General features: G+C 40.4%; 1 protein-coding gene across 1 annotated transcript in view; it reads left to right on the forward strand.

Annotated features, from left to right (window-relative positions):
* Nucleotides 1-288: 288 nt before the first annotated feature.
* NOX3 (NADPH oxidase 3) overlaps nucleotides 289-17,349 on the forward strand; it is a 60,155-nt gene continuing 43,094 nt past the window's right edge. Inside the window, exons 1-6 of the mRNA XM_025384060.1 lie at nucleotides 289-439; nucleotides 1,064-1,159; nucleotides 1,272-1,382; nucleotides 2,681-2,765; nucleotides 12,181-12,326; nucleotides 15,460-15,641. Of these exons, the coding sequence (XP_025239845.1) occupies nucleotides 392-439; nucleotides 1,064-1,159; nucleotides 1,272-1,382; nucleotides 2,681-2,765; nucleotides 12,181-12,326; nucleotides 15,460-15,641 (668 nt within the window). The 5' untranslated portion in view covers nucleotides 289-391. The remainder of the gene's footprint in view (nucleotides 440-1,063; nucleotides 1,160-1,271; nucleotides 1,383-2,680; nucleotides 2,766-12,180; nucleotides 12,327-15,459; nucleotides 15,642-17,349) is intronic.

Raw genomic sequence — 17,349 nt, forward strand, 5'->3', positions numbered from 1 at the left:
TATATGCAGCCTTCAGCAGTTAGGTTATTTCTCAAATTTACATAAAGACTTATTATCATCTTGACTGCAATCATGTAGAAAATGAACGGGTATAAAGTACATGAGGACAATTTAATAAAACAAGTTTTCTTTTCTTATAAACTCTCTGACAAAGGGAATCATTAGACAGAGACTTGCCTTGTATTTACCCAGGTCATGAGGCAAGGCAGCTTGGTGATGTGCTCTTGGCAAGAAGTCTTTAATTAGAAATTCCTCGAGAGCTGCTCCCTGTAGGTGCTTCCTATGACACAAAGACAAAATAATTTACTAGGGAAGCCCTCACGAAGGACTCAACATCCAGACACAGGTGAGGGAAAGGAAATTTGCTGACAGCCGAAGAGCAACAAGCATCATGATGGGATGCTGGGTTTTGAATGAGGGTCTCTCCATCATATTAGTAGTAAGTATCAATTTCGTCATTCAACTTTACATACACAGATTGAATAGTCTTTGGTTTTTAGGAAAACTTGTATAGGAACACTAAATAGCTTGAAGTATTACTCTGGTTAAAAGACTAAAACTTGTTAGAAAACATTCAGTAGATATATTTAATTTACCCTTATAGAATCATGCAAAGTTGTTTTCCGATTGAGCTCATTTTTAATTATTTTTAAAGTCAAGTAGTTTGTTTTTGCATAATGTATGAGTGTTTCTCTAAATCAAATGAAGTCTCTGAATTAGACTCTATGAAATTGGAATTTTTTTCTAGAGAACTCTCAGAGTTGTTTTTAAAGATTTCCTCCTTCTTGACATCATTGTCAAGCAACATTGATTAAAAAGCTTTTGTGGTTTCATTAAATCACTTAAAGTTGACTCATATGTGTTTAAAATCTTTTTTATAAAGGTAATCATTTCTTACCATTATAATCCTATTAAAAACTAATCTATGAGAAATAAATATGTGGAGTGATTCTGATTAATATTGAGAAGCTCTTCATTCTACGTTAAAAGAACCCCAAGTGATTTTGAATAGAGAAAAAGCTTGAAGGTAGTATTGATTGGTTCTCCTTCCTTTCTACTCTAGCTCTCATGGCTGGGAGTAAATTTGTATCTGTTTATTGACACGTTCTACTGGTATGAAGAGGAGGAGTCTTTCCATTACACACGAGTTATTTTGGGTGTAAGTACGGTTTATGATTAAACATTACTTTTTCAAAAAACAAAATGCATTTTATTTGCCCTGGATCCTTGTTTTCCCTGAATCTCTTTTTTATGTCTTTACATGTGGACAGTCAACACTGGCTTGGGCGCGAGCGTCTGCACTGTGCCTGAATTTTAACTGCATGCTAATTCTAATACCTATCAGTCGAAACCTTATTTCATTCATAAGAGGAACAAGTATTGTAAGTACTAAAATATTTGAAATAATTTCAGTTGTTATGACTTCCTCATATAAGTGCCATTGAAAACAAAAATGTACTTTATTATGAAATTCTCGGTTATTCTGTTTAAACTTGGGTTTCTTTGTTAGAGATAACAGAAAGGCTAAAACTGAAAAACGGTAGTCAGTACATCTATCTGATTTGGCTTTGGCTGTTGCCGTTGATTTCCTACATGACACTCAACTCATTGCTCAACAGTTTCCTGATGTATTTGCACCATGAAGATAGAAGCATTATAATAGCTGGAACCATCATTGTTTCTGATTGAAAGATGACAAATAAGCTTTTGAGACAAATGCCACCAGGAAACATCTCTCAGGGTTCTCACCCACAAAAGCATGATCACAGTACATAGATTTTATTATGTAGATTTTAACCTCTACCAAACATAATGGGATATTTCCCAATTATATTGATTTCACTGTGTTAGGAACTTACCTGTGCTTCCTGTCAAACAAAATAGCATACAGAAAATGAGTCCTTCAAAAACTTTTACCAGGGAAAATACTGTATTATGCAGGCATCCCTCATTTCACTGCACTTCCCTTTATTGCACTTCTCAGATACTATGGTTTTTACAAATTGAAGACTTCTGGCAACCCTGTGTGGAGCGAGTATACTGGCGCCATTTTTTCCAATACCATGTGCTCGCTTTGTGTCTCTGTGTCAGCACTTTTTAGCAATAAAGTATTTTTTAATTAAAGTCTGTACTTTTTTTTAGACATAATGCTATTGCACACTTAATAGACTACAGTATGGTATAAATGTAACTTTTATATACACTAGAAAATCAAAATTTTTGTGTGACTTGCTTTATTGCAATGGTCTGAAATTAAACCCACAATATCTCCGAGGTATGCCTGTGTAATCATCATCATAATTTTATGAATATTTATATATAGATGCATATTTGCCTTTGTATATGTGGGAATAATTTGTAGACTACCTAAAACACATGAATGAGGATGACGGCTATCACCTTAAATTTTTAAACAAAGAAGCTGAGTGAGGCATGTATTTTAGCAGGCTTATTCAAGAGTTTTGAATTATAACCAGAGAACTAATAAGTCAATCATTTTTGAGCTGAGAGTTCAGCAAAGCAACTAATAACCTTTTGATTTGCCTGTTTGACTAATGGCCATTAACTTTTGTGTCACATTTAGAGGCAAAGCCTGATTCCTACTCTCTTAACTGTCATGACACTGTTTTCATTGTAATTTTTCCATAAATCAGGCATTTTTTTTTTTTTGTTACTCTAGTGCTGCAGAGGACCGTGGAGGAGGCAATTAGACAAAAACCTCAAATTTCACAAACTGGTCGCCTATGGGATAGCTGTTAATGCAAGTAAGTACTTACTAATTGCTTGATGGATTTTACAATATCTGATGCCTAACTTCATAGTTTTGTGTTAACTCTGACTTCCTCAAGTCTCACCCTTAGGTAAAAGAAATCTTAGCCATTTATTTCACCCTGTAAACCTTATACAAATGGGTTTTTACATTTTCAATTTATACTTACATAAGAGTTTTCCCCTACCAAGACCTCAATTTGTCAAAGAAAAGTTGGTGAAACTTCATTTGCGAATAGTTAAGCTTGTTATTAATACAATAATAAATATTTGAAAAAGGAACACTTTGTTATTCAGCATAATTCACTTTGGAAATAAAATTGACCTCTGCTCAAAATCTCATTCGCAGTCATAGGAAAATGACTGTCAAACAGTATTGTGGGCAATAAAAAAGAAAAAAGAAAAGAAAGATCATGTGAGCAAAGTTCTGAATCATATTGAGGTAATGGACATAAAAGGGTCTTGAAAACACATGAAGCTTTATCGGCACATAAAGTGTTATTGTTATTATTATATTTCTAATTCAAGAGGAAGGCACTAGAAATTAGCATCCAAGGCTAAGGTTAAACTCTGATGAGGAAGAAAGGAGGAGGAGCAGTCATCAACCAGCTTGTGGTTTTGCTGGAAAACAAAGACACTGAAATAAAAGGCTATCTGAGCGATAAAGAGTTATGATTCAGGACCGTTTCTCTCAAACTAATTTAACTATAAAATGTTTTCCTCATTTGTTTTTATCCTCTCATGCATAAAAAAAAAAAGCAGAGTAAAAGGAACACTCAAAACAAATGTGAATTTAATTAAGCAACAAGACATGACAGACGGTGCCCGAGTGCCAATTAACACAACTTTGGGTGTGCAGTGAGACATGAGGGGAAGATGCTCCCATTGATTGTCTTCAGCACTGGATTAAACCAACCCGAGAACTGCTTTGTAAAAGGTCTTTGTGGTTTGTGAGGAAATAAGAGTAAAAAGACATCATGTCCTAGAGAAAACCAGCTCAGGGATAAAGGGGAAAAAATAAGGCTGGTTCATCTTTGTATTGCAAGGCCCACAATAGTGCTGAGTATGCGTAGGCACCAATAACCTTTCATGAATGAGCGAACACATGAAGGAATAAAGACTCAGGGAAACAGATTTTGGCTCACGAATGGAAGTCTTTTCCGGACCTTGAAAATTATCTAAAATTAGAATGAAGTTTCCCTAAGAGTACCAAATTCCCCATCATGGGTGATGTCCAAACAGAGACCAGATTGCTCCTTGATAGGCTCATCAGAGAAGGAATTCAAGGAATCTCTAGGCTTCCTTTAAAATCTTAAATAGCTTGATTTTTGCATAACAGTAAAATGGCAAGAATATTATCATAGTACAATAGCTTTAAGACAGAATTGAACTCTGAGAGAAAGTTTTAAAGATATTACAGAGAGAAGGGGGGAAAAAACAGCCAGCATCAAAATACATCAGAAAAGAGGCCGGGTATGGTGGTTCACGCCTGTAATCCCAGCACTTCGGGAGGCTGAGGCAAGTGAATTGCTTGAGTTCAGAAGTTCGAGACTAGCCCGGGCAACATAGAGAAAGCCCGTCTCTAGCAAAAATATGAAAAAATTAGATGGGCATGGTGGCACATGCCTATGGTGCCAGCTACTTGGGAGGCTTTGGTGGGAGGATGACTTGAGCCCAGGAGGTGAACGTTGCAGGGAGCTAAAATTGTGCCACTGCACTCCAGCCTGGACAACACAGTGAGACCCCCCATCTCAAAATTTAAAAAAAAATACAACAGAAAAGAAAGCAGAGAATAAGAAAAATGTGTGTTATGAAATAGTTTTCTCCTTAAACTTTTCGGCATGTACATTTCTTTATATGTAATCGTGTACCAATAATACCAATGCATTAGAAACATATAATGAATATCCCCCATGTTAAAGATACCCTGATAGCAGCTATATCTTTCTGAAACTAGTGTGGTCACGGCTGTTTTAGGATGGAATATAATTTAGTATAAGCAGCAGTTGACTGAAATCAGGTGACCAAATTATGTTATACCTCTCTACTGATTGGTAGTGTGATATCAGATAAGTTCCTCCTGCTCTCTCTTCTGTGGAGTTAAAAGAATACTAATACAGGCCGGGCGTAGTGGCTCACGCCTGTAATCCCAGCACTTTGGGAGGTTGGGGAGGGTGGGTCACCCAAGGTCAGGAGTTCGAGACCAGCTTGACCAACACGGTGAAACACCGTCTGTACTAAAAATGCAAAAATTAGCAGGCATGGTGCTGCACACCTGTAATCCCAGCTACTCGGGAGGTTAATGCAGGAGAATCGCCTGAACCCAGGAGGTGGAGGTTGCAGTGAGCCGAGATTGCGTCATTGTACTCCAGCCTAGGCAACAAGAGCAAAACTGTGTCTCAAAATAAATAAATAAATAAATAAATACATTTCAATGAGATGTGCAGATTATTGTCGGGACCAGAGTTAGTTGGAAATTTGGAGAATACAGGGCTATTCATTTGTTGCTATTGCAAATAAGATTAAATCCAAAGCCCTTAGCCTGGCCAAGGGGTCCAATGACCTCACGTGTGCCCCCTGCCTGTGCCCCTTGCCACAGTCTTATCTCCTGCCACTACCCCCTGGCTTTTCCCCTTGGGCACACCCAGCTCCTGGGAGTTCCTAAGCATTCTGTGCCTTTGCTCCAGGGATCCCCCTTGCCTGAAATGCTCTGCCCTCCTCGTGGTGCTAAATGGGTGAGACATGGCCATGCCCAGGACTCATATCCTGGTCCACCTCCTCCGATGCAGCCATTTCAACGAGGGGTCTGAGGTCATACTTTCTACCACAGAGTGAAATTCATTCCCCCAGAAGCTGATCACCTCCAGGGCTGAGCCTGTGCCTTACACATCTTGGCTGCCCTGGTCCCTGGCACACAAGAGGTCCTCAAAAATTTGGTGAAAACAGGATGAGTAGGAGTCGGCCAGCAGGCAAGAGAGGTTGAAGGAAACGCTGGGAATGGTACAGCACACAGACGCATGAGCTGTTCAGGGAGTTATGAGCAGTCTGGGGAGGACTGAACAGAGTGTGCGGAGGGAAAAGATTTAAACGATGCCAGTTGTCCAAGATAATACATTCGCATTCTGCTGCAACCAGAGAAAGCAGGGTGCTCTTTCTGCCTCTGTCCCTCACACATCCCTGGAGAGAATCAAGTGTTCTTTTCGGCCCCCTTCCTCCTGAACCCCACGGCTTTGCCAGGTACCCAGATATCACCTGGGGTTCCCCCAGCAGGGTCAGAACTGCCACCCAGAACAGAGTGCCCCTCATCCTACTCCTCCATAGCAACCAGCAGCACTGCGGTGTTTCCACTCCCTGCAAACGGAGGGAGGAGGCTGGGGAGAAAGCTCTCCGCTTCTCCCAAACCCTGACAAAGCAATTATTACATTTCACATGAACGGAGAAATGCGTCTGGCAACTGCGCTTTTAGGAGGAAAAAAATGCTAAGCCTTGGTTTCATGGAAACACCTTTGCTTTTCACATTGTGTTCTTCTGGTAGATTCACTTGGGAGCAGCTGAAAATGTCCCTGCGCTTGTTTTATTAGCATCGCCCATTATGCTGCATTTCAAACAGCCGGCTGGCTTAACAGAGGTGTGTAACCTTGGAAAAAGTGCGACCACATCGAAGTTTGCGTGCCAACCTCTAATTTCTCATCCGTTCCCCTATAAGCTGAGCTGCAGGCTTTAATTGGTCAAATCATTAAAGGATGTAATTAGAGACTGGTGGAAGAAGGCGAGGGCGGAGGAGGGAAGAGGCAAAACAATGGTATCTGTAATCAAGGACATCACGGAAAATGCAGTGACAGGAACTCTTCTTTTGGCTTCCTGCCTTCCTGCTTGCCTGCCTATGATAAGAGCTGCCGGAGCATTCTTGAACCACTAATAAATCATTTTCGGGGACCTATAACCCCACGGGTATAAAAATCATAGTTTCACAGCCTCTTCGTTCTTGTTAATGCAGATCTTTCTGGAGTCCCCGGTCCACAGCAGACCTTGAAGACCCTTCCAATTGAAAAGTAGTACTTTGAGCTCGAGCTTCCATTAAGGGGTGTCTAAATAGTGACCCAGGCGGCTCTCCCTTGCAGAGTCGGCAGCTTGCTTTTGCCAGGTTCCAGGAGTGAACAATTAGCCAAGTGCAGCTCCTGATGAGTTGCTAAAATTAGTCTACAAACATCAATAAACATAACAAGGGCAGGGTGAGAGGAGAGAGCACAGAATAAGGGTGCCCAGAAAATAAAGATTTGGAGACCCCGGCTTGAGAACAGCCCTAAAGCCGCAGACTCTTCAGTCCTGACCCCCTCAAGGATTGCTCCTAACCAGTTCCGCCTGAGGCTCTGGGAGCTTCAGGGAAGCTCCATTCCCAGTCCTGCCTGACAGGATTTAATGTGATTTACAAATGCGTGGCACACACAGGGTGCCAGAGTCAATGAATCCTCCTACAGAAATCAGACCACAGGTTTAAAAGTTTGCAGCCAAATTCTGGCTGCAGAAGCACAGCCAGAATCTGTCCCTGGGTCCTTGTTTCTAAAGGCTGTTTAATTAGGAGGTGACTAACTCCAAAATGACTGTTATCACTGACAGGCAGGCAGAAAGACAGCAAGACGGACCACGCTTCCAAGAGTCCCCTCAATTATGCTCACTTCGATCTCCTGAAAAATAAAATGAAAGAAGGAAGGTAAAAGAACTTTTTCAGGGCAACTGGCTCTAATAGTAGCCTTTATGATTTTTTTTTTTTTTTTTTTGGTTCACTCTTTAATGTAAAACTCCTTATTGGAACTCAGAAATTCACACACCAATTAAATTCTCATGTGTAGTGTTTCCAAAATTGCTGCTCTCTTAAAAGTACCCGGGGAGAACACAAAATTGTAGAAAGATCCAGTCATAGCACCTTTTAGCCTGGCACAATTGGGTTATGGAAATGTGTGTCTTGCGGTTCTCCAAGGGCACAGCAGTGCATACTGTAGAAAGTCCACAGAGGCCCAGGGAGAGCTCACCCCATAGCTAATGGCATTGGATTTACCGCAAGACTGAAGAGCCCCATTTAAGCCAGAGTTGGCTTTGGAAACATGAAAACATGAACTTCGTGTTTGCATTACTTCCATATTGGTCTACAAATCCCTTTTAGATGATAAATATGTTCCCAGTAAACTTCAGAGAAAGACACAGGAGCCACACAGCTGGAAGGGAGCTTAGATAACCTTGTTTAGTACAATCTACCCATTTCACAGATGGGAAAAAAGGGCCTGAAAGAAGTTAAGTGACTGAGAAGTATCCTCTTCAGTATTCTTTCTGTTACATACTAATATCAAATCTAATAACATGAAATGATACTGATGACTAAGACAGAGTGAAATCAAACCATGTCACTGTTTTATCCCATCTCTGTAGCCCTTGTCTCTGTAACATAAACAGCGTGGCTACTTACATTTTTAAGAACCTAAAATGTAGAAGGGAAGGAATAGAAAATATAATGTCTAAAAAAGAACAAAAATAGTATCTCCCCTGGTGCCTATCAAGTCACAACAATTCTGAATTTAGCGGTTGGTGTATCTTTAGTTCCAAGCCAAGATTGCTGTAAAATTAGGATCAGATCTAAGGGGAAAATAAAATGTTTAGACAAACAAAATCAGCATAAGCAGTTTTCTCTCTGAGAATTCCTGAGATAAATAAAATATTCCACTTTGTATGTTCTACCTTGTGAAAGGAAAACAAAATGGAGATAGAGCAAGGGAACATGTAAGACATGAACTTTAAAGTGCGTGACAAATACTGGAGAGAATAGTTTTCACACATTCCCTCAGAACCTGCCTCTTGAAAACCATCTGGGGCTTCCTCGTACTCCTTCATTAGTTTCTTCAGCTCTGTTATGGGAGACCTGGCAATAAGAATAAATAAGTAGTTCAATATCTTTGTTCATTCAATCAACATACTTAAATTTCATTTAACAATGTCAAATTCTCATGTGGAAATCAATCTAACAGAAAACAAATTGCAATCAACAACTCATTACAGGGGAGAAGAATGTTATAAAATATAAGGCCAGGTGTGGTGGCTCACGCCTGTAATCCCAGCACTTTGGGAGGCCAAGGAGGGTAGATTGCCTGAGCTTAGGAGTTTGAGAGCAGCCTAGGCAGCATGATAAAACCCCATCTCTACTAAAAATTAGCTGGGCATGGTGGTGTGTGCCTGTAATCCCAGCTACTCGGAGGCTGAGGCAGGAGAATTGCTTGAACCCGGGTGGCGGAGTTTGCAGTTAGCTGAGATCATGCCATTGCACTCCAGCCTGGGTGACAGAGTAAGACTCTGTCTCAACAACAACAACAAAAAAGTTACAAAATATTAAAAACTTATCTTGCCTTCTATTTCTGACTATCACATATGGATTATGCAATGGTAAACATATCAGTTAACTTGGTCCGAAACTCAGTCTCTAGCTCTGTAAATTGTGAACAGCTTCACACCCTGTCTGGAGTGTCCTAGTCTGTGGAGAGAGAATTAAAGAAAGCTAGGAGGAGAGGAGGAGTAAGGGTCAAGGGGCAGAATATAAAAGAAGCATTCACGCCAACCTACAATGAGGACTCCAAATGTTGTTATCAGTCAGAAGCCTTAGAAACGGTTGGACTCTAGATTAAAGACACCAGGTAAATGATGTCTGAATGAGAAAAACCATTCAGTTTTATCTCAGCCCGTAGAAAAAAAGCTAGTTTTCAATTAAAAATCAGGTATGATAATTGCTCATTAGTCAAATGGAGCAATACAGCTTAATAGTCAAAAGATGGAGCACTGAGTCACGCAAACCACTAAACCACTTTCATCACTAATGAGCAACACATTCCTTAACTCTTTGGATACTGGTCTGTGAAATGAGAAGAAGGCTGATACCTGAGGAGGGTTAAATCAGATAATACGCCTATAGCATTTATAACAGTGTCTGTTGTATAGTAAACATTCAATGTGTTTGCTATGAAGCGTACTACCTGCTTTTTAAAGACTTTGAGATAGTTATCAGAAAACAGCATTTAGGAATACTGGACAATGTTTGTGTTCAATTTAGCAAATAGTTTCCGTGAGGTATATTTGACTTGATTTTCAACTTAAAGGCTAAAGAAAAAATGTGCAATATACTTATATATATATAATTGTTATATATGATATATATATATGTGTGTGTGTGTGTGTGTATATATATCAACAGAGAAAGCATTACTCCAACAAGGTTGCGTCTATAGATTGATTTTCTGACCCTTTCTTTACCCCTTCTACCTTTCTGTAATCTCATTGTCACTAAGCAAATAATTGTCAAATGCGAACTGGTACTGAGGTTTCAAGGATGAATAAAGTCCATCCTTGAGGAGTGAAAGTTCATCAGGGGGTACAGGGATAAACAGATACTGCAACAGTAATATCTGAGAAATGCTATGGTCATACTATCATTTGTGCTGGTGAAATTGAAGAATGTGTGATAGAAGTCAACTTTTGAAGTGAGCTGTAAGGCGTGAGTAGAACATTTTGCAAATCAGAAAAGGGAGTGATAGCAGGAACTCAGGTGACAAAGAAAAGAGGTTGCATAGAAGACAGCATTTCTAAATAAATCTGCTCCTAGGACCACAGGGACCAAAATGACACCAGTCTTCTCAGAAGTTCCTGCTGTTTCTTTTTCCCCATCACATTTTCTTCCATACCTCAACCCACAAGGTACAGCCATGGAGTATCCCGTAACTCATTCACAACTTGTATAGACTGTATGATAGTCATAGGCCGTGCTACTCCTCACTGTGGGTGCAGAAGAAAAGAAGATATCAACTGGGAAATTATCTATACCCTGGGCAGTGAAGCCTCATTTCACACATGAATCTGATCCCAATGGCAGTTATCAACTGGCCACCCAGCAGGAGTTTCATTTGCAGGAAAAGCATCAGTATGTCGTTGCCTAGCTGTGACTGCTGGCTTCCCAACAGATTTGGAAAGAGCAGCATCAGACACAGAATCCTCAGGCCAGACGATGCTGTGTTCTTAAGCTTGTTCTCTTCATTTAGAATTTAGACACCACCAAGTCCCAGAATTAGAAAGCTCCATTTACTTCTTAAGAATATACAGAAGGTATGTTTAGTTCCATAAATACTAGCTTATTTCAATCCACCAGGAATAACACATGCAAATGTATGTGTGAATGTGTATGTGCAGGGGTATATATACATATAGAGTAGTCCCTCCTCGTCTGCAGGGGATACATTCCAAGACCCACAGCGGATGCCTGAAACAGTGGATAGTACTGACCCCGACTGCCATCCATCGGAACATGTTCCTTTTCATGTCTTCCACCCACTAATGTAATGCCTTTTTCATCATAAATAAGCACTTATCATGCACTGTGGCTGTAACTTTTGCAGTCTGAGGTGTGACAGCGAAACTAGCACAAGTGTCTTTTTTCTTCACAATTTCAGATAGAAGATTTGTTCTTACCATAGATCTTAGCAATTTCCACATACAGTTTTTTTCCTTTCCTTATTAAGTAGAGAACTTTCACCTTTTCACTTAAAGGAAGGACTTGATCGTTTCTCTTTGGCATAGCTGAATTGCCAGCATCACTACTTTTGCGCTTTGGGGCCATTTTTAAGCAAAATAAGGATGACTTGCACACAAACACTGGGATACCGTGACAGTTGGTCTGATAACCAAGAGGGCTACTGGATATGCTGGACAAAGGGATGATTCACATCCCAGGTAGGACAGAGCGGGATGGCATGAGATTTCATCATACTACTCAGAATGGCATGCAATGTAAAACACAAATTGCTTACTCCTGGAATTTTCCGTTCAATATTTTCTGATTGTGGTTGACCTCGGGTAACTTAAACTGGGGAAAGTGAAACTTTAGACTGGGGGGACTACTGTATACTAAAATGTGTAAAGGAATAAACAGAAAACAAAAGGGAACAAAAACAATATATCTCCTGGTATCTATCATTTGTGTCATATACATACATATCAGCATGTATAACGTACAGTATTCTAGAATAATGCTTTCCGATTTCTTAAGAAGTTATATATAATTATTTCTTTTAGAATTATATTGTATATAATTATGCTGAGATATCATAACATTTATTCCATTTCCATGATAACTATACACTTTATGATTAACTGAGATTTACTTCATTAATATAATTTAAATAAATGTGGAGATTTTTGTACAATATCTTTGGAAGTATTCAATCCACTCCACTCAAAGCACTGTGAAAGATGTATAAACAAATCACTTTTCCTTGGAGATTACAAAAACCAGAACAGAGAAACTTGAGCACAGAGACACAGTATTTTTTAGTAACTAGGGAGGAAGCCACAGGGTACATGTTTGGTATCGTCTCGTCCTAGCCATCCATGTCGTGGCGCATTTCTTCAACCTGGAACGCTATCGCTGGAGCCAGTCCAAGGAGGCCCAGGGACTTCTCGCTGCACTTTCCAAGTTGGGTAACACCCCTAATGAGAGCTACCTCAACCCTATCCGGACCTTCCCCATGGTGAGTTCCTGCCTGCTAACGAGCTTCTCCCCTGAAAACTCCGTCCTTTTCCAATCCTCTAATCAGGAATGCTATATTGAAAAGCTTTTAATAAAAGGGCTGGAGAGTGAAAATTTACATGGAATTTGTTCTTAATTTCACATTTTCTAAAAAGTTATTTTTTTAATCATTAATGTTGCTGGGAAGTTATGAGCAAGGAGAAAAAGATATGTCACCGAATTAATTTTTATACACACACACACACTAGAAATGCAGTAACCTGTTAAATTCCTAATATTTTAAAATTTAACATTTTAAAAGCAGTCCATGATTAGATATTTTTTCACTGATGTTAGACTCATAAAGAATGTGAAGTGCCATCTAAACCCAGAAATTATAAATTGGATGTGTTCATTTTCAATCTGCAGATTGTTTTCCGGATCTCTTCTCCAAATGCCTCATACATTGGCACATATGTGAATAGCTGCTTTGCCAAATCAGATACTGGGCAAAGCAGCTAATTTCATAATGAGACCTGCATGGCCAGTGACATCATTAATGCTAATTACCTGTGTGCACAGAGTGTCAGCAGCTATGGGGAACAAAAAGAAAACCAAAAATGTAGGCACAGCAATCTGTGTTCCAAGATTAAGACAGTCGTCTCCCTTAATTCACCCCTACCTCTTTCTTTGTGGTTGGTCTCAATTTTTTTCCCATGTACCACCACATTGGCATATGTGTGCAGCATGTTGACCAGACTAAAAAGATCTCTATTGCCCAAGAAAAGCCCTAAGGCAATACACTTTAGCAATGAAAATCCCTCCATTCTTATCCAGGCCATCTCTTTAAGTGACCATTTCCCCCATGCAGTCTTATTTAAAGAACAAAAATTCAAAATCTGGTTTTGGGACACTTGTTCCATGTCATGTCCCCTAATTAGCCTAGGGTGATTTTCAGTATCAGGCCATTGATCAGGTTTAGTTGAGCTACATTTTCTTTTATTTTTTTTCTTATTTTATTTTATTTTATTTTATTTTATTTTATTTTTTTGAGACGGAATCTCGCTCTGTCGCCCAGGCTAGAGTGCAGTGGCACAATCTCAGCTCACTGCAAGCTCCGCCTCCCAGGTTCACGCCATTCTCCTGCCTCAGCCTCCCGAGTACCTGAGACTACAGGCGCCCGCTGCCACGCCCAACTAATTTTTGTATTTTTAGTAGAGAGGTTTCACTGCGTTAGCCAGGATGGTCTTGATCTCCTGACCTCATGATCGCCCGCCTTAGCCTCCCAAAGTGCTGAGATTACAGGCGTGAGCCACTGTGCCCAGCCTGAGGTACATTTTCTTAGCTGACAGCTATTGGAAGCAAAAATTTCACACCTGCAAATCAGAACTACAGCTGCCCTAAGCGAGTGGGAATGCCTTTATGTCAGTCCATTGAATCACAGCATTTGTCTGGGCACCTACTGAGGTTACTGTTTTTCCCCACTAAGATGCTGGAAAATCCATTGCTACACACACTCAAGAATAAATCTCAACATTTTGCATAGTCTATGTAATAAATAGTATTTATTAAAAATACTTTTCAAGCGATATGATTATGTATTTTAATAGCAAAATAATTAAACTACTACCTATACAGTAATTTCAAAATTTTAGAAGCAATATACTGTGTAAGTACTAATTAAGCTCAGGAAACCCTCTAATTTAGGATATTTGGAGGGAGATGAGTATCAATAACATAGAGTGTACATTATAGAATATTTTTAGAGATGCAGTGGGATTGTTTTGGAGGATACATTGCAACTCTAACCAGTCTATAAATGTGTTGCAAGAACAGAGATATGGTGATTTGCCTTAATAGGCAAGGAAGAATGATGTGAAATTAGCACATCATATGATGTAAATGGACTTCTAAAATGCCTGAATGTACTTGAAAAGAAAATATTTTAAATGTTTGAGATATATCCCCTTCAATTTTATTTCCACTCTTTGCTCTATGAAGAAAAAATAAACAATGAAGAAGTCCCTGTCCAAATTACCTCCAGATCTCAAAGCAGCCCAAATTAATGAGATTTTACTGACAAAAGATATGGTGAGTTTATTGAGCTCGTGGCCGTCTCAGCGATAGTAACACAATGTATGAATACTAATGACTTGGCAAGAATATGGGAAATTCACAATAAAAACAAACTGCTGCATGATGCATATTCCAAAAGGCTATTTAACTGTCCCTTGCACTCACAGGTCAGAATTCTGGTCGTTTAGCGGTGTCCACCAGATAAGAATAGCTGTACCTTTATTGATCACCTAGGATTTACCAAGCCTTATTCCAGGCCCCCCGAGATGGCGTGAAAGAAATGCAAGTCATGGTCTTTCCAATTAAGAAGCAAGAGCAAGGAATAACTACCAGGGGAACTGAGTGTGCAGCTGCTTTATTAGGAACACCTCAAGGGACTTCTCAAAAAAAGTGTTTATTAATGTTAAAATGCAATTAAGCATGGTGATCCACATAGTTATTTTAAAGACTAAAAACTTGAAACTCAGATTTATTTTGCAATATTTTATTTTAAAATGCTCTTTTCATGCTGCCCTCATTTCAATTCAACATAATCACTTTGTTTTTTTATTTTTATTTTTTTTTCTTTTTTCCCATTTTGTCATTGTTGTTGTTGCTTTAAAGACAGGGTCTCACTCTGTCTCCCAGGCTGGAGTGCAGAGGCAGCATCATGGCTCACTGCAGCCTCGAACTCCTGGGATTAAGTGATCATCCCATCTCAGCCTACTGAGTAGCTGGGACTATAGGCTCAAGCCACCATGCCCAGTTTTTTTGGGGGGGTATGGCGGGGAGGGGTTTCCAGTATAATAACTTTGATGTGAAATGATTTATACAAATTTAAAAAATGTGATTGATGAAATGGTATTTTATGAAATTTTAGCAAAGCAAGTAGCCACCGTAAGCTGGTGGGAAGGGGGAGGAAGAGGAAGCTCCTTCTTGAGTTGCGCCTGCATCCTCATTGAGGCTAACATGCTTCTGCGTGAAACACTGTGAATGGCTCCCTGCTTGAAATCTCAAGTACTGGTCCTAAAAGTGAAAAAAAAAAAAAAAAAAAATGTGCCAGGATATTTATTGTCACGGTGTTCTTTTTTTTTTTTTAGAACACAACCACTGAATTGCTAAGGACAATAGCGGGCGTCACCGGCCTGGTGATCTCTCTGGCTTTAGTCTTGATCATGACCTCGTCAACCGAGTTCATCAGACAGGCCTCCTATGAGTTGTTCTGGTGCACACACCATGTTTTCATCGTCTTCTTTCTCAGCCTGGCCATCCATGGGATGGGGTAAGTCCACACTGTGCTCCTCTGCAAGGATTTTATCTCTGAGAGTCCCAAAATAATCTTAGAAAGTCCTTTAGATGAAGGATCCCGGCATGCAGTGACTAAAGGACTTGTACAATGTGTAAAAAGCACATTGACTGTGGCAAACGCTTTTTCAGTAACACTGAAAATAAGCTAATAGATGGTGAAGTATTATATTCATTTTTCCTCACTGACTCTGTTAGTGAGTCTTGGCATGTTTATAAAATTCAGGAATTCTAATGAATGCAGGATGACAGTAGATCTATGTTTCATTCAGCACCTGTTCTGCAATCCAATTTATGTGGGATTACTCAGGATATATATTTTTGACACCAAGATTTCACTTCTGCTTAACCAAAACCATCAACTAGGAAACCTGGTGTTCAGGCAGGGACAATGTGTGGCATGGGCAGTCTGGTGCGGGGTCCAGATCCAGCTCTGAGACCAGTTATCAGAGTGAGCCCTTCAGGTCCTCTGGGCCTCAGTTTCCCCATTTGACCTCTAGGATTCCATTTTGCTCAGACATCCCATAAAACACGGCTCTGGCATTCAATACCCACCTGATACGGTTCATCTCTTCATCAGGAAGCTAGCATAGCCCCTGATGTGTTCAAAATCCCTTAAATATAATGTTTTTCAATCCTTTAAATATTAATAAATGGCCCTGGACTAATGAATCAATTGCTGTCTGTGAACTAGCTTGTCCCTTTTAATTATTTCAAAAACTGATTGCCATTTTTTCCATGTTACAATTTTCAAAGCACATTCATATGCATGATCAACTCGACTGCCACAACAGTCCTGTCACGTAGAGAAGGTGCCGTTGTCCCCATTTCATAAAAAGGAAAAAGGTGTTCTCAGGGTTAAGTGATGCCCTCAAGGTCCCATGATGAATAAACGACAGAGTCAGATCTAGGACACCAGTCTTTAGACCATCAAACCTTTACTCTGATTTAGCAAGCCCTGGCAGAACAAGTCTTCCGTTTTATGAATTAAACCTTCCTCAACACCAGTAAGAATGCGGCCAGCAATGTTGCTAATGCCCTTTTTGGCTTGCCAGCAGCAACTCCTCTGTTCCTGCACAGCACAATACCCTCTTCCGCCCCTCATTCTCCCACCATTGCCACTGCTGAGTGCGGAGGGTCCTGTCCCGGAGGTGGCCTCCCTCTCTGCACGGACCTGGAAGAGCAAGTGCATAGCTGCAGAGTAGCATGGCCTAGGAAGTCACACATGCCTTGGTGACTCTGGGTCCCATGTAGAGCCCACGGACAATGCTTTGGGATTTGCCCCTCTGCAAGTCAATGACCCCTCCAGTCTCCCTCCTCACCCTTAATGCTCCTGTCTTCTCAGCCCCCTACTCCTGGAAGGGGGTCGCGGTTCTGCCGCCGCCACTGCCTGTACCTAAGACTTCTCCCATTGTCCCTCAGCTGGCGGACAGAAACACATTCTCCAAGGAAGAAGTGCCCCTGAGGGTGCATTTTACCCTAAAAGACTGCCTGTGCCTCTGCCGAGCCTTAGCAACCGGGTCAGTCCACGTTCACACGTCCTCTACTGCCTGGCTAGAGGCTTCCCATTTTCTTTCACCTAGAACTCTCTGGGATTGGCTCTTCTGAATGTGGAAATCTCACCATTCCTTTTTGTACTTGGGGTGGGCAAGGTGGATGGTGTGTAGTCCTAGTGTGTTCCAACT

The sequence above is a fragment of the Theropithecus gelada genome, chromosome 4, assembly GCF_003255815.1.
Source record: "Theropithecus gelada isolate Dixy chromosome 4, Tgel_1.0, whole genome shotgun sequence".
Taxonomy (NCBI): domain Eukaryota; kingdom Metazoa; phylum Chordata; class Mammalia; order Primates; family Cercopithecidae; genus Theropithecus; species Theropithecus gelada.